The 22,861-nt window shown below is 51.4% G+C and overlaps 1 protein-coding gene across 1 annotated transcript in view; it reads left to right on the forward strand.

Annotated features, from left to right (window-relative positions):
- The window catches only part of LOC149352602 (uncharacterized), a 390,194-nt gene that overhangs the window by 125,749 nt on the left and 241,584 nt on the right, over window positions 1-22,861 (forward strand). The window contains exon 2 of the mRNA XM_089581788.1: window positions 12,330-12,437. Within this exon, the coding sequence (XP_089437914.1) occupies window positions 12,330-12,437 (108 nt within the window). The remainder of the gene's footprint in view (window positions 1-12,329; window positions 12,438-22,861) is intronic.

Consider the following 22,861-nt stretch of genomic DNA (forward strand, 5'->3'; position numbering starts at 1 on the left):
TTCTCAAATTTCCCAGTGGGGGCTTGTCATTTCCGTTTTGCATGTCCATTGGACTTTGTGAAATAAAAAAAAAAATATTCGCCGCAGCGGCGTTTATTTTGATGTCTGTATTAATTTTTCCCACCCACAATAAATTGCTTAAAGGTGTTAACCTATCGGCAGGTTCGTATAAGTTACCCCCTCGATATCATGGTAGAGAGAGGGTGTGGTTGATGGTCCTTTGCGATCACAAAAATGAACAAGGGAGGGGAAAACCTTAGGTTGCTTGAGCCAACGTTTCGACAAGGGGACTTGTCGAGACAAGACAAGTCCCAAGTCCCCAGACGAAGACAAGTCCCCTTGTCGAAACGTTGGCTCAAGCAACCTGAGGTTTTCCCCTCCCTTGTTCATTTTTGTGACCCCATGGATATCGTAATTTTATTGCACGACTTCACCGAAACATGAGCTTGCAGCAAATGCTTTGGTCCCAGTCCCTGAGTTTGCTCACAAAATGCGAAATAGTTGTAGACCTGGCTTCTGCTGATGCGGTTAGGAGTTGACCTCATGTCTGAACCTCACAACGCTGCCCACGCTTGCCGGCGCTTTTAGTGCAAGCATTATTCGAACAGAGGAGTGCGCAAACAGCACTCTTTGTTAGTGCTAGTGCTGCGCGAATAGATGCGTGTGCCGCATGTTTCAGGGAAGCCCACCGCTAATTGAAAAAAATGAGATGATGTAAAAAGGCGTATTTTGCGGCATAATAATAACATGGCGGCGGAAGTCAGAAAACAGAATCATGTTAACTATAGTAAGCTGGGTAACTAATTTCTATCACTGTATTTACTCGTGCAAGACCCGTCCTTGTGTAAATCCCGCACCCCCACTTACGGGCGCTGAATTCGGGCGGTGAAACGAAAACCGAAACCGTCACGCCCCAGTTCTTTAATGCGCTACTGGATGGCGCTAGTTGCTTTTCCTCCTTAAAGGCTTCATCTTTGCTTTATTCCTGCTTGGCCTGCCAATCACGTGACCTCGCTCTTGGAGGATGCATATTTTTGGGGGGTGTATGGGAATGAATGTGCAGCATGCGTTGTGCTTAGCAGTGTCTTGCCTCATTAGTGTTGCGGTGTCGTGTTGCACAGTGCTGTCGGGCGCGAACCGTCGGGGGCAATGGGTAGGTAGGCGCCTGATGTTCACTGCGGGCTTCTAACTTCTAGGGATCGGCTACGCCGACAAACGCGGTGATCGGGCGGCTGGACGCAAGTACGGCATCGCGAGAATTGCGTGCGCTCTTGGCGTCTCCATAGAGATGACCTCGTTGCGATCAACAAAGCCCGACGGGCTTTCCGCGGAAAAAGATGCGAGTTTCCAAAACATGGAGAAGCTCATCAATTAGGTCGCAACTGCGTCATCATCATCAGCCGATTACGCCCACTGCAGGGCAAAGGCCTCTCCCATGTCTCTCCAGTTAACCCTGTTCTTTGCCAGTTGCCGCCACCGTATCCCCGCAAACTTCTTAATCTCATCCGTCCACCTAACTTTCTGGCGCCCCCTGCTACGTTCCTTCTGCAGGTATTCTATGGTGCATGAAAGCCCGACTCGCATGGGGCCCGCACCCGAGTAGAATTCGAAAAAAAAAAAATAAAATAGAGGCGATCAGTTGGAGTGACGCGGAGGCATTCTTCTTTCACTCGCCAATCTATTCCAATTGTGATTCTGTGGCAATTCCGACTACGCAGCTACACAAAATGTGTCACATTAATAGGTACGGCGAGTCCTCATATCACTACTGACGCAGCTGCGCAGCAATTAAGCTATACGCCACTGCAGTCACTGGCAGGTGGCTGTTTCAAACGCAGCCACCTAGGGTTCCTTGAGACACACTACAGCCAACGATGGGACTCCCCTCTAGGGTCACTGGCGCTTTTTTTTTTTGTTTAAGTTCCGCCAATCTTCGAAGAGCGCCACTGCCTTTTTTCCTTCGCGTATGGCCTTTCCGGTTCCAATTTCTACTCCCGCCGGTATTCGTTGTCCGTTTTGCCGTATCCGTGCCTTGGCGCAGCTTACTTCAACGTTCGAGCAGACCTTGTATCATCGCGCTGCTGCACTGTTTCTCGGTCTCTAACAACCTAACCGTCTTGTTGCGTGCTCCGTCTAGATGATGGACCAAAACCGAAGCTGTGCAACGCTGCCGCATACAGACTCGCCCCGAGAATGCAAAATGGCAGCGCTTCCATTCAAGACCGGAAGTTGGAAAGCTATATTAGGACGAAGCGCCGTGGGGGAGGTTGAGGTTGGTGCTACATAACCTGGTTCTACAAAAAAAACGCTATGGAAGGACTTAAATTTAGTAAAACCCAGGTTGCTCATCCCGTACAATGCGAAAAGGAATAGCTTCCGCAAGCCTCGTGTTTGCTGAGCGAGTTCTTCCGGAGGCCGTCTATTCTGTACGTAGGCCTGCTGTTGTCCGAGTCATTTTCGTCTTAGTCATTTTCATTTTTGCTCAGCCATTCTTTGTTCGGCATCGATTCCCTCTCACCTACTAGTAGGGAGAAGGAGGGGGAATGGGTCGGTTGGCAAGTGGCAAGTGGAGAGAGGAAAATCCCCCTAGACACCCCCTGACATGGCTGACAGGTGAAGGCTTGCACAGACGTCGCCGCCGCCAGTTTCCGCAAATTATCGTTTAAAACAGGCATAACTTTAATCTGTCTATAGAAGTCGGGGAGACTTTAAAAAAAAATAACTTATAGAGAATGGAGATACCAAACGCAGGCCTGTAGCGCGCGAGAAATCACTGCGTTACACTTCCGCGACCGAACGGCTACCGAAGGCCGGCGCACGTCAAAAAAAAAAAGAAAGTGAACCGTGTTGACTGGCAAGCTGGTTAGTAGGCCCTGGGCCCGTTTGACTGAGTCACTCTTTCTTTTTTTATCGCTCAAAAGAGTTCATTTTGTGGTGTAGCGATCGCCGTGGAATTTCTTGAGGCGCCAGCCTCAGGAGGCCCGAGTGAATGTGGATTGTATACGACCCGGAGAGTGTAGAAACTCCGTGAAACCCTGTGCACTAGGCAATAGTGCAGACACCTGTAGTTATTCAATTTTTTTTTTCAACCAAGAGCAAACAAGGCAGCAAACTTGGCTAGGTATTGAGGCAGAGTAATAAGGCGAGTGGAGAGAGTGATGTAGCTTGTTTATACTGGCTGCTCTCCCTCCACTTTTGTTGAGTGCGACCGTTGTGATGACGCAGTGAGGCGGTGTTTATGTAGCCGAACACCCTTGCGTGCCGGAGCGGCTGGAATCTGGGACTCTTGCGGTGTTTCGCGCGCTCCCCTTCGAGCTTGTAGCGATCACGCAGCTACCGAACTATTCAGAACGCGGCTCGAGTGCTTTCGGTTTTCTTTTCTCTCTTGACGCTCCATATCCTCCGCTCTAGATACTTAATGCACAAACGAGTGTAAAAATTGGTCTAGCTTTTATATTTTATAGTTGCATGTTATACTGCAACTAGGCGTCAGGTGGTGTTTAGTTGGGTTTCCCTCTCTCCATCTGCCAAGGTAGAGAGAGCGGAATCCCCCTTTCCGCTTGTAGGGGAGAGAGCGAAGAAGCCGGACTTAGAATGACTCAGCACAAGGGAAAAATGACTAAGAATGACTCAGCAAAATTAAATGCGCCTGAGACGGGCGGCTGAAATTGCCGAAGAGAAGCAATGACGCGCGGCAGTAGACGCTGAGTCGAATGCTCTCGCATTTCCTCCACATCAGTCCAGCTGATCGCCCCTATACGAGGACTAAAGTAGTAGAGCACCCAAGTTGCAGTTAGCTTAACCTTGCAGGTGAATCAGGGGCGAATTCCTTCCTTCCTTCCTTCCTTCCTTCCTTCCTTCCTTCCTTCCTTCCTTCCTTCCTTCCTCCCTCCCTCCCTCCCTCCCTCCAATAACAAGACAGAAAAGTGGTTCTTGATCTCTTGTGTGTGTTATTTTTCACGACTGATAAAGTTTCGATGAATTGAAAGTCAAATATCTGATGGCCCTGTGCGCACGTTGCTACAACTGGAAGGCGCTAACTGAAACCCCTGGTTTAACTGTGGTACTTTCATATTGTCTTGAAGGCACCCTGACTGAGTAGCAATAGCAATAATATTTCAGTCAAAATTAATATTGCTAAGCGTTTGATCAAGTGCTCGCCGCCTTATGGCTTCTCCACTGCACTCAGCCTTTCAGAAGTCACTTCGCGCGCCCGATATTGGAACAGTCGCCGAGCAAGGTCTTTGGGCTTTGTACATTTAAGACAAGGCATTGTTGTATTTTTATCGTTCTTGGATTTTTTTATGGGGGGGGGGGAGGGGGGATTTTGAGGAGCTCGCTTAAATTAGTAGTCCTTTTTTGGGCTCTAGGGTCGCAACAGTCAGCCTCACCGCATGGCTATGCCAGCTCCTGTTCGGTATTTGACCTTTGTACGGAGAGCGAGACGCAGATCGAACGACCAGCTGGCCCGCCGTGACGTGATTACTCCGTGGGAACTGGCAAACCTACTGAAGAGCCGACGACAAGTTCGCTCACGGCGCGTTCCCTCGAACATGAAGGACACAAACTCAGCGCTAGATGCAGGCATCACCCCTGCAGAGGTCCGCGCGGACATTGTAAAACTACGGTCGCGATCCGCGCCAGGCATGGATTACGTCACAAAAAAAGGCCCTCCGCAACGTAGACCACCACTCTGTCCAAGCGCTAGTATGCTACTTCAACAAGTGCTGGCACGTAGAACTACCCTCCTTCTGGAAACTTGCAGAAGCCATCTTTATCCCTGGGAAACCAGCCACCCTCAAAGACCTCCGTCCCATCTTCCTCACATGCTGCCTTGGAAAACTCATGGAACACGTCATCCTCAACCACCTGAAACTGTTTCTTGAAGACACTGGTAGCCCACACGATGCTAGTCTTCCGACCCCACCTCTCGACCCAAGATGCGATGCTCCGCATATCCTCGGAGGTCTTAGTACCCCATCCACTCCCGCCATACTAGAGCTCTTTTAGCCCACGACCTCCACATAGCCTGCGACAACATAGAACACGAAGCCCTTCTCACCACCCTGTCTTCCCTCCCTCCTCTTCCCTCCTTCTTTGAGTTCTGCAGAAAGGGAAAGAATGGCTTGACTCCTGTGAGACCGTAAAAATTAGTTTAAAAAATTCAAATTCCCGTGGTTTTTGTATTTTTTCCGGGGCTTCATGTTTGGGGAAAAAGGGCAAATTTAATTCGTCATTATATATAAAAGCACAGCGTTTTTATTCACGCGAAAAAGTTACATAGCCATGCTTGGAAATTTCAATTGTCTACATATTTTTTTTGTTTGACTAGGCACTGCTATCTGCAAACTTAAGATGGCGGGCATGGCGCGAAAAACATTTGTTGTCGCCTAAACCAGGCTGGAGCAGTGTTTACCTTGGTAGCTTCATGTACCATTTCTTTCTTTTTTTAAGAAATCGAATATGGTCGAGCGCAAAGTGTGGGTCACTTGGCCTAGAGTGACCCTACTCGAAAGGGCGCGGGATTTCACGTGTGACTTGTTTTCTCGGCAGATAGGCTGCTGAACTCCGTTTGGCACCTGCGACGGAGAGAGCGGAGCCAGGTCAGAGTACACGTTATTTCCTGACGGGGCGTCTTAACTCTTAACGATGCAGAATATTTTAATAACAAGTGTACAACAAGCCGGAGTCTAGTCGAAGTCTGGAGCGGGTGATCTGGATATTCAAATCAAGGTTAATGAACGTTATTCCTGCCGTTTGTTGGCGACAGATCGTCGTACGCAGGCTTAAAAAAAAAAAGTGCCGTACGCATTTGAACCACAAAGTAGCGTCCTCTGGTCGTATTAGCAGTTTTAAATGCGGCTCCTACGCAAGAATGGCCGACGTGACTTGAGAGGGTGTAAATGGTGCGATCTTAGTGGCTTAACGTTCTGCATACACGAAGTGTTTGACCTAAGGCCAAGCCATAGAATAAAGAAATCTTTGGTTTATTGTGCACAAGACACCGATGAAACTTGCGCAGTGTTTTGGAGACAGTCCTGAACGAATGCGCACTTCACCACTGAATATGCACTGTAATTTCATATTAGAAATTTCTGGTATACGCAGCCGTCGCGGTGGCTGAGTGATTATGGCGCTCGGCTGCTGTCCCGAAAGACGCGGGCTCGATTCCGGCCGCGGCGGTCGAATTTCGATGGAGGCGAAATTCTATAGAGGCCCGTGTACTGTGCCGATGTCAGTGCACGTTAAAGAACCCCAGGTGGTGGAAATTTCCGTAGCCCGGAGCCCTTCACTACGGCGTCCCTCATAGCCTGAGTTGCTTTGGGACGTTAAACCTCCATAACCACAAACGTTCTTGTATACTACAGTCGCTATAATCAGTGAGCTTTTGGTGGCCGCTGTCGAAGCTCGCAAGTAGGGACAAATATATACCTCTTGTTCTGCAGCTCGCGGTAAAGTGGAGATTGCTCTCCGCGTAATTCTGGACGAGCGGTGTGAGAAGAGTCTCCATGCTAAGGCTTTACTCCATTCGAACCGCTGTTCTTTTCGTTTTGGGCGCGCTATCTCAGAACTAACGGCGCAGAGCTAAGAACGCTCCCATCGCGAGGCGATGGGAGCGTTCGAACGGCTCTCTCTCTCTCTCTCTCTCTCTCTCTCTCTCTGCGCGCACTGTCTCGCACCCCGGGAGGCCGAGGAGGAAGGAAGAGCGCCAGCAGTCGAGCCCCGTTAGAGCGGAGTCCTCGCGAGAGACGAGACCTGCTCGCTCAGGCCGTCTTCGCGGCGGGGCGGCGGCGTACAGTGTACTTTCTTCTTGTTGCGTGGCGCGCGCCGAGGAAAACCTACGGCTCCGTTGGAACTTTCTAGCGGCCTCTGAAAAAGAGTCGTCTCCTCTGCCGCGGCAGCGAGGAAAACTCATTCCGCGGTCCGGGTCTACGAGCAGCCAGGTGGAACGAGCAGCCCTCTCGCTCGCCGCCGATTCTTTTCTATTTTAAAAAGGCGAAGAGTTGGTTAGGGAGGGAGGAAGGCCGCTGCCTTGTTGGCAATCGGATTTTGAGTCGACCGGTTTTCGCACTCTTGCCGTCCGATCGTGTGTGTGCGCGCGCGCTGCCGAGACTAGCGCCGCGAAGCCGAGTCAGCTGCTGCGCGTGCAGGCTTGTCACCCCGTTGGCCATGCCGATCACGTTGCGGTTTGCGGTGCAGGACAGTGCGCCTGATTGCGCCGCCCTGGGTTGATAGATGTCTCCGCTGTCTGGCTCATTGTTAGGCGCGGCTTCGTCTGACGCCGTTCGTATGACTCCCGGATGCCGCGCGACGGCCGCGTTTTTCGGCTCCCGCGGGGGACGCGTTTCGTTCTCATTTGTCTCGAGAAAGCTTTGTACGCATGCAGCGCAAACGCCACCTTGCACCCTGGCGAAGTTTCTGCGCCGTTTGGGTACAAGAGCGGACGTTTTGTCTTCAAAAGTGCAAAGAAAAAGTTTGTAAAGGAGTTTTAATGGAGAGTCTTATTGAGGCAAAAAGTTTTGATGGTGGTAAAGTTATGGCCAAGCTGTTGTAGCGAGTGGCCGTCGCGTTCTGGGGCATTATTGCTGCGCTCCACGCGCTCTGTCGTAAGAGTTCTGCAACTGTATAGGCCGCGAGGTATAGGTTTGAAGGTGTGGACTTGTGTGTAGGGAGGACGGCAGCCTGCGCTTTTGTTTTCGATGCTTCTTTTAGGGATCCTGGCGTGTTTAGCGCTCGTTGGCTTCTTTCTTACGTGGCACAGTCCAAGCAGTGTTCGATTGCAGTTTACTGCGTTGTAGAGGAAGGTGGCTCATCATGGCGATGTCACATGAACGCCAGCTTCCGTAGCGTGCAGTCAGGATTACTTGGAATCACACTGGAAGCTGTACTGTCAGATACATGCATATTATAGGGCACTGATTAAGTTCTTGAAATTGAATTGAATACTAGTCGAAGTTTGGTGGGATTATTCGCTGCTTGTGCGGGTATTCCTACAAAATGAATCTTCATGCGAAATAGCGGAGCTGTATATAGCGGCGCTGTGAGTCATGGAATTCAAGCTATATAGCTGTCGAAAGACGCTGATCTTCGACGAAAGACGATGCCTTAAGAGAGGCTTGGTAAGCAGCCGATGTCTGTGGCGAAGCTTACAGACGAAGCTTATACACGGGCACCTGTCGATACTCCAGGCAAACCGGAGCAGTAATCTCGGTCCGAACTGAAATGAGACGAATGGACCTCATATTTTCGCGCAAAGCTGCCGCTTGCATCTGCTAAACCAAGCAAGTGTCGATGCTGCGGTATCGCGCGAGTGCACCGCCGTTGCCGAGCGGGGAACGGTGCGAGACGAGGTCGCCACCATGGACGCCGTGTTCACCACGATCGCTGCGCGTTGACATGTTTCGCGGGAAGTTTAGAAATACTCCCTCATACGGCTGACGAAAGAAACCGAATTCCAAACTGAAGTACATTCCTTTTGCAGCGTACTGAATGGTTAGTTGGAGAGATATGGGAGAGGCCTTTGTCCTGCAGTGGGAGTAGCCAGGCTGATGTTGATGTTGAATGGCGTCACTTGTCCAAAAGCGACCCGGATCGCTCAGAATGGGCCATTTTGTACCATCTCTCACATTTAACGAATTGAACAGGCGCGGTAAGGGAAGAGTTAATTAGAATTATCAACTCTTTTCTTTAATAGTCCGCTTACCCGGATTTGAACTGAAAAAATATAGTGCCCGATATTCAACCCCCAATCACGTTTAAAACCAGATATCGGAGGGCCCCAAAAGGAAGCAGATTTGGCCAGCTTTTGTGGCGTTTGCTCTTTCCTATCGCCTTGCGGTTCTTCTTGTGTTTTCCAAAATGCAGCTTTAATGGTCGAAGGCCTGCACTTAATGCTCTAAAAATTCCTGACGGGTAATGAGATCGCCATTGTGTGCAGCAGATTGCGGAGGCTGCATTTTCAGCCAGGTCAGTTTTGTTTATGCCGCTACATTCGCACTAGCGCCGCAGGTAAGCTCTAGTGAGTGTCTGATTACGTCACAGTGTCCGGACCAATCAGTGAGCGACATTCTGGCTGGTCAGCGTGGCGCGTTGCCTTATAAAAGTGAATTTTGAAATTTCGCTGACGTGCTCTTACTTTAGTGTTGCGTTAATGGAAAATCAACGGAATTTGAACGCTTGATGAATTTTCTCCACATCAGCGCAGCGAAATTTTTGTTGCTCTTACTCAAGGTAACATCCGTTCAGAAATCGGTTGTTTTTCCATTGCAATTTTACCTACTACGCAAACAGTTTTTACTTGCATTAAGCTCAGGGGTTACACCTGGATGCGACTTCTTATGATCAGTAATAAAGTTGAGGCAGTGGTTCGCAGAGCTCGCTATATATCACAGGTGCGCATGGTCGAAATGCAGTTTGTGAATACACAAATTTCTGTTTTGCTCTAACTGTGAATACACATACTGACTTTAACTATGCTCCGCCCTTCACCGATCGCTACAGGCGGAGCTTGAGGACGAGTGAATGCATGGTGCTCTCGGATGGGTCGCTCTTTAGCGAAATCGCATGCCGCCGCGGTGGCTCAGTGGTTATGGTGCTCGGCTGCTGACCCGAAAGACGCGGGTTCGATCCCGGCCGCGGCGGTCGAATTTCTTTGGAGGAGAAATTCTAGAGGCCCGTGTACTGTGCGATGTCAGTGCTCGTTGAAGAACCCCAGGTGGTCGAAATTTCCGGAGCCCTCCACTTCGGCGTCTCTCATAGCCTTAGTCGCTTTGGGACGTTAAACCCCATAAACCAAACCTAAACCAAACCGAAATCGCATATTATGGCCTTCTTGGACCTGAGTGAAGTGCAGTTTGTATGCTTCGCACGTTATCGCGCCATTCATTCCTAGAGTTTTGTATCGTGGCGAATAACAGATACACAGTCGGGGGTGGTCCAAGTCACAAGAAACAGGAAGCGTAAGAATTCAATAATTTGAGAAGTAAAAACAGCAGCGAGATTCGGTCTTCACAGAAATGCCCAGAAAGACATGGACCTTTTCTTTAAGAACGAACAGTTTTATTGTCTCAATTGTCACCAACAGGTGGCGCTGTCAGGTACAGTTTACTGACATCTCGAGCTTCGTGGTAGACTTATATAGCTGGAGGGGAATAACCGCATTGGCTTCGTGTGCATCTTGAAGATGGAAGACAAATGCTGCATGCGGGCCGTTTATTCTTTGTTGGTCTTCCGCTTTTATCCGTCGCTCGCGGTAGGCAAGAAGCCAGGGAGCGGGCGTCACGGGGAGGTCTTGGGCGCGGGTTTTCAAGGCTTGCAGGTGTGTTTTCAGTTTATTTGGATCACAAGAGTGGCTCATGCATTAAATTTTGTTATTTAGCTCGAAGTACACGGGTCGCGTTGACCGCGTGCGTTGTGTTCACGGAAAGAGCTCGACACTGAGCAGTGTGTATGTGGTTGGCGGTAAACAGAAAGCCATTGATTTCTGCTCTAGACATTGTATAAAATCACCAATCTTTGACACAATGTACTAACCAGCATGATTTTGCTTCAGTACCATAGTGAGAAGAAGCACTGGCATTGTCTCGGTCGACCACTCGCCGTCTGTTGACACAACTCACATTTAATAGCTTAATCCCCAGTATCTCTTCGTTACAGTGTTCTACCCAACAGTTTCTGGTAGTTTAACCTCTTAACTAATCGGCTGCTGAGCAACTCACGGGTTTGAAATACGCAGCTGCTTAGGTCGCTTCGCCTGTGCACTACGTGCGCTGGACGCAGCTTGGTGGGCTCGCAGTTGTTACTGCGTGCTTTTAGTATCCTTTGCCCGCCATTACCATGCGATAAAAGAAACGATTCGACAATAGAACGCTGCAACTCGGACAATTCCCGCCCCCGGCTGTTTTCAAACAGTACGCTTGGCGATCACGCAGAACCGCATTAACCAGATTATGACAAATCATGCAGTGAAAAGAGCTAAACGAGCTCACGTGGCTTTTCGCAAACGTTAACATGCGCTGTTCAAATCATACCAACGTGACCGTGCACGAGCGATGCAAATTCAGCAGACCTCTCTACATGAATCAAATTAATTATGTCGTTGCTTTTAAGAAATAATCCCACGTAGATATTCAATGCAATGAACGCTCCCTTATATGTTCGTATAATTTCGACATTCGTTAAAATATGCTGTGCTATGGACAAGAACGCATTCCTTGGTCGCGAGTGAGCCGACCGGCGCCCCGTGCGCACCAGGACAGTTCCGGGTGATAATTACTTGCGCAGCTAAATCTGCGCTGGTTTTTTCCTTGCTCTGTTTTAAGCGTACTATGCTGATGTATAGGCGAGTGAGCGTAACATCTTCCCCGCTACGAAGCCTTTGCCGCATACACTGACTGTCTGCTGCGTAAATTGAGATCCACACTGAGCTTTTAAAGTGACCTGTTGCGGTATTAATGTGCGGGAAAAGTACCGAGGCCGATTTAATCTTCCTTTTTATAATACAGCGACGCAGCTTGTCAATACATGTTGTTTCTGCAGTGCGAGGGCGCGATGCAGCCGCGCCGTCCTGCCTGCAGCTGCGGCAGTTATGGTAGGCGCGGGCAGGCGGAACCTGTTTTGTCTACCGTGAGAAAGTCTCTGCTGACATCAGCGCCACCGCACCTTCGCGGCGTGAAGGAGGTCTATACCTATATGTATAGACGTGCTGCCGGCGCTGCATCTTCTACCGTCACTGGAAACATTCTTAGCGTCATGCGTGACGTCACTCCGTTATGATCAATCAGCGTGACGCGTTGCAGTCAGTGTGTTACGCCAGCGACAAAATGATAAAAGCTCCTATACACTTGTCGCCCCCACCTGGTGCGAAACAGTGTCAGCGGTGACTGAAAAACCGCACACCACCCTCGTGAATGAATCTCCACTGCCAATCATCTGCGCCCAATCTTTCCGATGAGCACTTTTTAATCTTCTCTTTTCTTTTTTTCTTTTCCTCTATCTATCTGTCCAAAGGTCACCTGTCTAGTGGCAGCGTGGTGGAGCTTCTGACCTGCGTATCTGCACCGGCTGTGCGCTTTTATCGCGCGTACGCTTCGCCCAACACACGGCGGCAAAGCTTACTTCTCGTGATGACCTTTTCTTTTTCCTGGGCTCACTTTTTCCGTGCTCTTAGAGGTCGTATAGGTTTTGGTTTTCTTCTGGGACGCGGCTGCAGCGCGCCTCTGGCGGGCGGCGTGTGCTTGGTTTCTGTACTATAGACAGAAGAAGAGAGCGTTTTTTGGGGGTGCAGCATTTACAGCTCTGCCTCGTTTTTCTCTCGTGCTTTTACGCAGCATTACTCCGAAGTCAAGTCGCGGAGCGAAGACGGCGTGCGCTCTAAGCTGTTCAACTCGGATGCCGCCAGCCGCATCGGAGGTCACCGCTCGCTGTGGGACAACAGGGTACGTAGCCTCCTCTTCGACCCGGTATATATACAGGGTGATGCAATTGAAAGTCGCAGAAGAAGTAAGAAATTGAATAGTTCTAAAAACAGAGACAGTAGCGTAGTGCGGTTTCCACAGAAATGCACAGAAAGAGATGGGATTTTTGTATAGCGAAAAATTTTGTTGGAACAATGGTCACCGAAAGGTAACGCTATAGCGCCATTATACAAACTATACTGACACAACTGAAAAGCTAAACCGCCACCTTTAGTTGGCCAACGTAACTATTATGGTAATATTCTTTCTTATTAAAACCATTTCCCACATTTTGTTCTGTGCAAATCGCATCGCGCTGCTGCCTCTACTTTTCGAATCATTGAATTTTTTTTTACTTTTTCCATGACTTTCGGATCACTTTGTACGAACGAGTATTGCGCGTGTGGGGCACAAACTTGCTGGCGTCTCAGCCGCATCGCTGCCGGAAGGCCTCAAGTCTGGTATTCCCCACGCGCGTGCGCGCGGGTGTGTAGCACGTTTTCGCCAAGAAAAAGCTAGCATTTACAGCAGCGCGGACCGTGCAGTCCAGCTGTTTCATGAGCGCTGAAAATGATTAAGCGCAGAGAGAAATTTCCTACGTCACTAATATTTTTCCCAAAGTTTTGGCGAAGTTGCGTGGGCCATAATTGCTTTCGACTCATCGGTGTGCACTGTTTGCAAAGCTGATGCGTTGTTAAAAATGCACTGCGTTTTAGTTACCTGCGTACTATATCGTCGTGTCGACTTTCTTCACACTTTATGATATTCAAGCGAAATAATTACACAGGTGAGAACGTTGAATTAGCATAACTGCTATTTATTTTCCTTCAAGAAAAAAAAGGAAGAGGGCGTTTAGCACGCTTTATACAATGACGTCGTGTTGTCTAGTTGCAAGGGACGTTGCGTTGTTCAGTTCTGTGCGCACAAAGCTCTGACGTATGCGCTGACCACGTCCCGGTGTTTGCACCGGCGATGCTTCTTTCGGCCCGTGGTCGGTCTGCGTGCGTCCTGTCCGGCGGTTTCCGGCTGGACGCAGAGAGTCACCGCATCCATTGGTCGATGCTGCGTGCGGGCGTCGCGTTCTGCTACCGCAGTCGCCGTCGCTGTGTGCGCGGCCGCGCGTGCGGCGTGCGCGGCCTTTGTGGCGTCGTCGCACGGCGGTCGGCAGGTCCGCCCGGCCACCCTCATTGTGCGCGGCTGTTTTTCGACGCCCTTCCTGCCCGGCTGGCGGTCCGCTCTGCATGCAACTGGCAGCTGCCGCCTTTTCCCGCGCACAGCCCTCCTGTACCGGTGGCGTGCGGATAGCACCTTACACTGCATTGCGCGCGGGCGCTGTTTCATCTCCGTGTGCTGGGACCCGAACGTGCGCAGGTGCTCGTGATCTGCGGACTCGCAAATGTAGTACAGACTAATGGGAACCCAAACTGATGCGTTTTCTCTTTCCTGCTTTTTTATTCCTTTCAGAATTCTGCGCATTGTAGTTGCCTTGAGCAATTTCACTGCGATGCCTGCAGCGCTAACTTCAACCAAAGTGCTACCCGAGCATCATGTCTCTCTTTTCCCGTTTAGCCGGCCGCTAATCGTGGTAGCTTTCGGTAGTTTCCGCGAGTGCAACGCACCCATTGCACTCATGCAGGTCGGTTTCGCACGGCGACAGCTCCTGCGACGAACCCGACATCCCCCCTTCGCCCTTTTTTTTTTTTCTGCTGACTCATCTGACTTTTCGTTTCTGCCGTTATTCCATTCCTTGCACGCACGCATGACATTTATACTTGTCTCGCGCCTTGAGCTAGCTGCCTACCTTCCTGCCTGCCTGGCCCTGGACCTGCTGGTCTCTAGACACACCCATTGCTTTATGTCATCACGTTCATAGCATCACTACACTCATATCTTTTATTTGAAAATAAATGTTCCCCACCGGTTTGGTATGTTCGCCAAATCCGTATTACTTTCTTGATACCATAAATGTTATGCGTAAAAGCTAATATGGTTGGTGTTCGCTTTGTTCCCTTCTTACATTTTCTTCTGCCCATCCCTGCGTTTTTTCGGCCTTTCTTTATTGTTACTCTCGTTTTTTTTCTTTATGGTGATAACACCTGGATATAACAGGATGGGAACCCTTGAGGGCAGGAAGACCTTGCGACCATGCGCCGAAATGTGCCGAAGTATATAGCTTGCCACAAGAGAGAGAGAGAAGACGCTCTTAATAAATCACCACCATCATCATCATCATCAGCCTGACTACGCCCACTGCAGGACAAAGGACTCTCCCATGTATCTCCAATTAATCCTGTCCTTCGCCAGCTACGGCCACTCTATCCCTGCAAACTTCTTAATCTCATCCTCCCACCTAACTTTCTGCCGGCCCCTGCTGCGCTCGCCACCTCTTGGAATCCAGTCCGTTACCCGTAAGGACCAGCGCTTATCTTGCCTTCGCACTACATGCCCTGCCCTAAGCCCATTTCTTTTTCTTGATTTCGATTAGGATGTCACTAACCCGCGTTTGTTCCCTCCCCACTCCGCCCTCTTCCCGTCTCTTAACGTCACACTTGCACTGGAAGTGCCTGCCCAGAATTCCGTCGTATGTGACGAGAAGCAAAAGTAAGGGATTCAACCAGTGCGCCCTTATTACCGCCAAAAGGTTGTTCCTAGCCTGCGCCTCGATTTTGGTCGGAGCCGACGCTTGTCACATCATGTGCACTGCCCCCGTCTCCATTTTTTTGGCGAGTGCAACACGTGCGCGATTTGCTGTATCTCACGCTTTTTCCCAGCCAATTCGAATAGGCGCGAATTGCGAAAGCGCTACTGAAACTTTGCATTAACCTGAGTCCAGTGGAGTTATTTAGCGACCGTCGGAGCACATGCTCCATTCGTCGAGCGCCATCTCCGTCACATCGAGGCCAAGTGCTCGCGCCCACGCCGAAGCAACGTATCTACCCCACTGCGTCTGATCACCGCGAGCCGAAATTGCCCGGCGGCCTGGGGCTGCTGAGCGGCGTCGCGCGCCGAGCGCGCCACCAACACGACGTAACAGGCGGTATCGAGAAACCGGACAGAGGTGCCGTGCGCGCGTGCTTATTGTTATTGCGAGGGGGGGGGGGGGGGGGGGGGCTCATTGTTGGCCAAGTCCGCGCTGTGTCGATTGGTGCTCCCGTTGTCCTCCCCCTTCGAGCGGCATCGTGCAGTAATGGCCCCGCGAGGGCGCGTCCGCAGTGTTGGCCGACGAGGAAGAGCACGGCTGGAAGGGAGAGGAGGTCCCAGGCTGGTGTGTGGCATTTGCGGCCGGAGCGCAATCGGCGAGCACCCTTTTCTGTCACCGCACGTCCTGTGTATGCACATTCATCGCTCGCGTGCGTGTGTGTGCTGCGCGACCGGCACGACGACGATGACGACCCGGGGCGCGTATATGTATGCATACGGGTCGCTTCGGGCACACCGCTTGTCTCGCGGTGAATTGGTTGGGGGTGCCGCTGTATGTAAGCGGGCTTTGTGCCTTGCGCGGCGCCGCTGTGTCCCTTTTCTCTCTCTCTCTCTCCCCCCCCCCCCCCTCCCCCCGTTCTCTCCCCCACCTGCCCGTTGGGTTTTTATCTGTGGTGTTGGCGTCTGTTGCTCTTAACAACGTTTGTCTGTTGTAGGCAGTCGCCGGTAGCTATATCTGTAACGCGGTGCCGCTTGGCGTCCGCAGCATGGACTGTGACCTGCCGTGTACGGCGACCACGCTTGTAACGAGCTCGGATGCAACGAGTTAAGCTGTAACACCTCCTACTTTGTGAGGCCTATTTAGTGGGATATACGCTGGTTATATAGAACGCCACTGGACACGTCGATCTTTGGGCGCGTACTGTCCCTTCCAAGTTCGACGCCTTTCGTTCCTTCCGGCCCCCGACTTCATCGTAACACTTGCCGTCGAGTGAGCGAAAGCAGCGTCGGCAGCGTTGGCGGCTGTCCGAAGAAGTCCGCGGCCGCTTGGACGAGCAAGAGTGAGCGTAATAAGTACGTCGCCCCGGTCGTGACCTTTGTGGGATTACCAGTGAGGGGTGTTAAGTTAGTGACACTTCGCCCACATAACGCGGGTTCGGGCCAGAGGAAGCTGGTGGTGCAGGTAGTGTTCACCATGCACGCGCCTGTGGCCTGACTCCGAAGAAAGGAAGGCGCTGGTAACGGAGAGCAAAAGTGTTTAGCTGCAGTACATAACACTGCACTAATCCCCAGTCCTCGTTACAACCCATAGCCCTGCCATAGCAAAGACCATACACGCGTGACGGCACAGCTACGGGCGATCGTGGGCCCCACGGCCATCCGAAGTGTTAAATCGACCGATACAGCACGAATGAGCATGGGGAATGCGCAGGGCTCATTCAGACGACACAGGGCGTACGGCGATGGCCCATCGCGCGTTGCCACCGGCAATGGCCGGCGGTGACGGAGAACCAACCAAATGAGGCCCTCCCGAATCTGGGGTCAAAAGCCTCACAGGCGGGCGACATGGACTGCATTCGGGCCTGGACTCAAGCAGACACAAAGGTGCGCGCGTTTCGCCACCCATGTTCGTGATCCCCTGGCAAGCAAAGTCCAGGGAACAGGGAGGAGCACTACGCACCTGTTACCTTCCTGCTGCCCGAGTCGGTGGCGGTATCTCCGTTCATTTCCCGCTCGTGGCCTCTCGCCTAAACAGCTCACTCGGAGCGACCCAAGCGGGAAGACTGCTTGCCGAAGAAACGATTTGCAGCGGTTCTCGAAAGAGCGTCCCTTCGAATGGAGAAAAGCAGCGCGATCACACGCAAGCACAGTTCCCACAGCCTGCACCTATACGTCGTGCCTGGCCCCATGATTCTTTTAGGCGCTAGTTATCGTGCACATTCGCAGTGATACTATTGCTTGTGAAATAACTTTCTTTTTTTTTTGTTGTATCCTAGGAGTGAGCTGGGCACTTGCCGGCAATGTACGCGCATAGTTGTTTCATGCCGTAGCTTTGTATTCTTTATGAAACCGCGAACAACGGACTATAAAAAAATGTTTGTACGCTGGGTGGTCAAAATTTAAATCCATGATGGGGAGAGCTTTGCGCTCTTTGTGGTTTGTGATAAAAGCGCGGTGCTGGATAAAAGCGGCCGGCTGGCTACCTGGCTGACTCCATCACATTCGCACCACGCGCGTGCATCAACGAACGATGCCGCCTCTGTTGATGGCGTGGATAAGGGGATAAACGTACGAACGGCCGTTGTTCTCTTGGTCGTATTGGTCGCAAAATATAACAAATTCTCCCATTTCCGTGGTTCGAACATTTACATTGCGCTGTACTGTGCCAAAACGACGCATTGTTGGTCAGCGCAAGCTCACTGACATTCTGCTATAGGCCCCATGATGTCAAAAAACCTATTACAAAAGAGATGCTCGTTTCGGCATGTTTTCCCGTTTTCACTTTATTTTATTTCGCCTTGACTTGCAGAACAAGGGAAAAAAATGGCCTTTTTTTTTTTCCTGCCCGGTCCTGCGGCAGTCGCACTATGCGTATGATCTCTCAAGTTTTATGTATATAGGCTCACAGACGGAATGTAATTAAAGTTACTGTAGGAAGTCTATTCGTCGGCCCTAATGGCCGTGGCAGCGCCTCTTTCGCTGCCACTCGTCGGCGCTTGTTGCTCGTGTACGAGGCGTATAGTGTGCCTCACCGTCTATTTTCGCGTCGGGGCGGTCTCTCATCTTCGTGTTCGCTCTCTGAATCGGTGCTTCATGCGAACGCGCCAGTGGAGGAGCGGTCTGCTATGGGCAGCGGCTTTAGCCTTGTGCCTAATTTGTTGCGATTCCGCTGCCAGTAGCGCGCATATACGAGGGAACGGCCCCGCCTGAAGTTGCTTCGAGGTCATTTAATAATGCTTTCGGCGGTGCCCTTTTATTTTCTATGCCTTTTCTCCTCCTGCATGTTAGCTTTCAGAACCCGACTTGCTCGTCCTCAATTCTTACACACACTGGCTGGTCTAAAAAAAATATTATGAGGACCTTGTACACATGGTTGTCATTATTCTATGTATTCCTCGGTGCTGCCATTTTCGTCGCTGATATGCTACAGTCTTTCTCATTTTTGCTCCTCCTGCCCTCATTTTTTTTTTTTTCGCAGCGCACATTCGCAATGCAGGTCAGGTTAGCAGTCTTCAGCCCGCTCTTGTCAAAGTAAGGAAAGCGGCTGCGTCTGGCGTTAAGCAAGCGTGATGTCATTGTATGCGCGCACCGCAAGCGAATACTGGCTCGTGGTGAGGCCGCCGGGACTACCACCCTTTTTCAATTTTCGCGTGGCGGTTTTCAGATGCATTGCGATATAGTTAAATTTTTTAAAATTTTTGCGCCATTTGTTCGGTACAGTAGTAAATGTTCGTTTGTGTGCCTTCAGCTCCGCCTTACCGGTCACAATCGATGGTCACACACACGGCCACAGCCACTCGTTTTCAGGAAGCGCAAGACGCGCACGATGGCAAAGACATAAGCACTGGTGGTTTTGATACGAATCTATCGCGAGAAAAAACATCCCGCGTGGTGGCCGAAAATCTGGGCGCCTCACGAAGCCTGTGCGCCCATTCATGCAGCCGCGCCCGAGGCTTAGGAAGCTGGCTTAATTCGCACTGGGGCTATACGTGTCACGTGACTCACGGACAAGACCCCCACAGCGTGTGCTCTGCGCGCGCGTCCCCTTTCACGGGTGTTTACGTCACGGCTGCGCCCACGTGTTGAGCCGCCCTTCCCTTTGAGCCTGCCGACTGCGCATGACTCCGTTTGCTTTCCCGCCTTTCTGCCGGCCGTCTTTGCATGCGCTGATGAGAGGCGCGTCGCCACCTCGCCTCGATGCCTCCGCCGATGCCACGCGAGTCGAGGCGCCTCGTACTACCTGCGGCGCGTCCGAGGAGCGCGCCGGAAGCGGGGCGGAGGCCTCCCGCCGGAGCCTCTTGCGCGCATCCTCGAGCGCGCTTTCGCCGCAGCTCTCCATCCTTCGCGTCGACTGACGACCGTCTCCGGAGGGGGCATGCCTGGGGCGCGGCCGTCGCAGCGGCGTAATTAAGGTCCCGGCAATGTGTGCGTGCGCGCGTGCTGGGTCTCTTGCTTGTCAGGCCGCCTGTTCCTCTCCGGAATGACGAAGAGGGCGAATGAAAGGACGTGCTCCGAGCGTCGTGCCGCTATCGCCGCCTGAACGAGGGCCTGATGGGGAGCGAACAGGCGGCAGCTGCTGTTGGCGTTATCGGAAAGTTGCCTGGCTGGCTGGGCCGGGCGCCCAATAAGTTGGCCTGTGGTGCGACCTGAAATGACATGGGAGGCTTATCGGTGTACGGGAGTCTATATATGAGCCAGTGCGCTCCACTTGGCGTGCGCACGACAGTCGCCACGCCGACTGTTGTGCGCTTGTGCCGCCCTCGGTCTTCCATATCCTTGCCTTTATCCCTGTGAGGTGAGGGCAGGCTCCGGTGTTCTTCACGGGGACCACATCAATACTAAATAATCGCTGATGTGTGATCAGCCGTGTATTCACTTTATGGTGTTGTTGCTCTTGGCGCTTGATGCCAAATCGCCATTTAAGAATTCATTCGACGCTGCTGATGCAATAGATGCATCTCTGAAGAAGGATTTCGTCTGTTTGTTTCGACGCCTTAGGCGGTGCGGGCTTGGCAATGTTATTTTTATTTCTTTTTTTCTATCTGCCCACATTACTTTATGTAGTTTCGACGCCGCTGCGTCTGCGCCAAATTCACTGGAATTAGAAATACTGATTCGTAGCTCAATACAACGCAACGGAGGCGCGCATCCCAGGTGGGAGGCGGGAGTTAGGGGTCCCCCCCCCCCCCCCCCCTCCTTGTTATTTTGGGTGTGCTTGTTTAGGAACGTGCCACCCAACACATTGTCCCTTATCGTGGACATGCGCACTAATTTCGCGAACTGGCAGCTTTTACACTGCAGTTAGTGCGCGTGCTGCGAAGCACACCGTAATTTTTTATTTATTCCAATGCCAGATTGTGTTTCCGGAACAACTTTTTCGTTAATATTGCTGACTGAAAGTAATCTCTTGTAGATGCGCTTTCCCCCCGCGTAAATCTTAATTCGTGGATATTCTGCGTCATCTCTTTCCCATGCAAAAGCGCGGTAGGTGGGCACGAATCGCCAGGTGCACGTGATAGTGATGATCGTGTCCTCAGGCTGAATGGCACATACCCGCGGCGGGGGCTTGGCCAGGGTGCATATAGCGGATACAAACGCAGTCATGTGCAAGGAGTGGAGTATTTGGATGATGTGTTTCGCGCGCTTTCGTATACCGTGACATCGTCTTCTTCGCGACTGCAGTCTTCTTACGCTCTCGATCAAGCCGACGGCAAGCACATGTATTCCGAGCTGTTAACAAGAGTTCGCTACTCGTGATTCCAATTTTATCTAGCTATTCCGGGCGTACTGTGTACACAAGAAGTATTCAAGCATAGCGAAGTTCTCTAAATCCGGAATTCAATGCGCGGATACGTCCGTACTGTAGTGATTAAGAGTGGACAAAACGCCGCAAGTAGGCCGTCTTGCATTTCTACTTTGCGTTTATTTCCTCAATGCGCGAATATTGCGATGCTTATCAGATATTTATAGGCCCTTTCTGCACGAATATGCGGACGTATTATGCGCGCCCCAGTGTCTTCTTCTGTACTACGTCCTACGCTGCCTTGGAACCTATCATTACGAACATCACTGTCCCCGTCGCAGCACTGCGCACAAATAGAGAAGGATTGTCTTCTGGTTTTTTTTGTTTTTTTCCCCCCTTTGGGCGGGTAAACAGAAGTACGGATAGAAACTCGAGAGGCAGGCGATTCGAGCCAAAGGAGGGAACCAGGGCGATGCAACCGCGGGAGTCCGGCAGGGCTTGGCTTCCTGGCAATTCCGCGCACAGATACATGCATGCCGGGAAAAAGGCTCCTGGCCCAGAATTGTTTCGCGTGTCGGGCGCAGATTGTCTTCGAGCCGGATCGCCTGGACTTGAATAAACAAGGCTGCCCCGACGATTGCGAGGATTGAGAGGAGAGGTCGGGCGCGTGCGCCTGCTGCTTCTGCTGAGGGCTGCGGAAACGATCGCGCCGACTGACGCCCAGCCGAGGGGTATATCAGTTGTAGGTACTTATAAACGGAGCGGCGCCCTTGCGTTTTCCACTGCAGTCGTCCATCTATGTGTCGCTTGCTTGGGATGCCTTCAGCTGCTTCCCCCGCAGGCGGCCACGCTTCGCCTTCCAGTGCAACAAAACACAGCGGCCTCAGTCGAGAGGGCGGACGCATTCCGAAAGAGGCGCACATGCTGTCCTTTCTACTATCCCCTCACCTCTTTCCTTTCACTTCTGCACACTGCCTGCTATCCTTTATTTCCGCTGCCCCAGCTCAGGTGCTTCCAGCCGCGATAGCAGATGCCGGGGTAGCAAACATTCTTTTACCTTCCATATGAAATGTAATAATAAAGCCACTACTACTACTGCTACATGCTGCCGAGGCGTCTTGTCGAGGATGGGCCTCCCTGCACGGGTCCAGCGAGGACCTTTCGTCGCCGTACAGCGGTAGGCCTGTCAAAAAAGAAAATGAAGAGAAAAAAAAAACAGCAACAATAAAAAGTTAAGCACGCTTCGAGAAGGCTGGTTAATGGTGATAAATCACCAAGAGGCCCTAATATTCGTAACCAGAGGTTAGGCTCGTTTTGGATGCGCCCTTTTCGATTCGCACGGCTATTGTTTTCTGTTCCGTTATACATTTACACGCATGTCATTGGCGAGCTTTGGGTATGGGTTTCGATAATTATTACTTGCCAAATATGCGGAATTAGAGCAAGCAAAGGTAGCGGAAGGAAAAAAAAAAGGCCTCGACCGAGTGCTGTATACGCTGAAAGTTAACGAGGGAAGAAAAAGCTCTCCCACCTGCCTGGCTCTGTTCCACGTCCATTTTCTGTGGTTGTTCCGACTCTCCCGAATCCTGGCACTTGTCCTAATGCCGCTCTTTCCATGAGGCGGTCGGTTGCGGAAGGTGTGAACTCGTTTCGCACAATCATTTGCCCGGAAGACAGCCCCTTTGGCGCTGGTAGACACGCGTCGTCGTTGTCTGCAGTGATGTGCTGGTGCCGTCGCTGCCACTCCATCTGGTATCTGTTCAGCCACGCTGCAGTGCACAGCGCCTACTTCTCCTCCGCTGTCTTCTTTCCCGGCCAGTAAAATAAGACATCACTCGGAGCAGGTCGGGGCTTCAGCCTCTAAACATGCCTCTGAAGGAACACAATGTAGCCGTTGCATTTCTGCTCGGAAAGCTGGAATAATTACCCTGTTTGGGCGTATGCGAGCGGAAGCGCCATTGTCCGGTCTGAAAAATCGCTTCTGTCGATCGATTACACTTCATTAATGGCCAGGCTGCTGCAG

Source organism: Amblyomma mixtum, chromosome 3 (assembly GCF_055824585.1).
Source record: "Amblyomma mixtum isolate Tamu chromosome 3, ASM5582458v1, whole genome shotgun sequence".
Lineage (NCBI taxonomy): Eukaryota > Metazoa > Arthropoda > Arachnida > Ixodida > Ixodidae > Amblyomma > Amblyomma mixtum.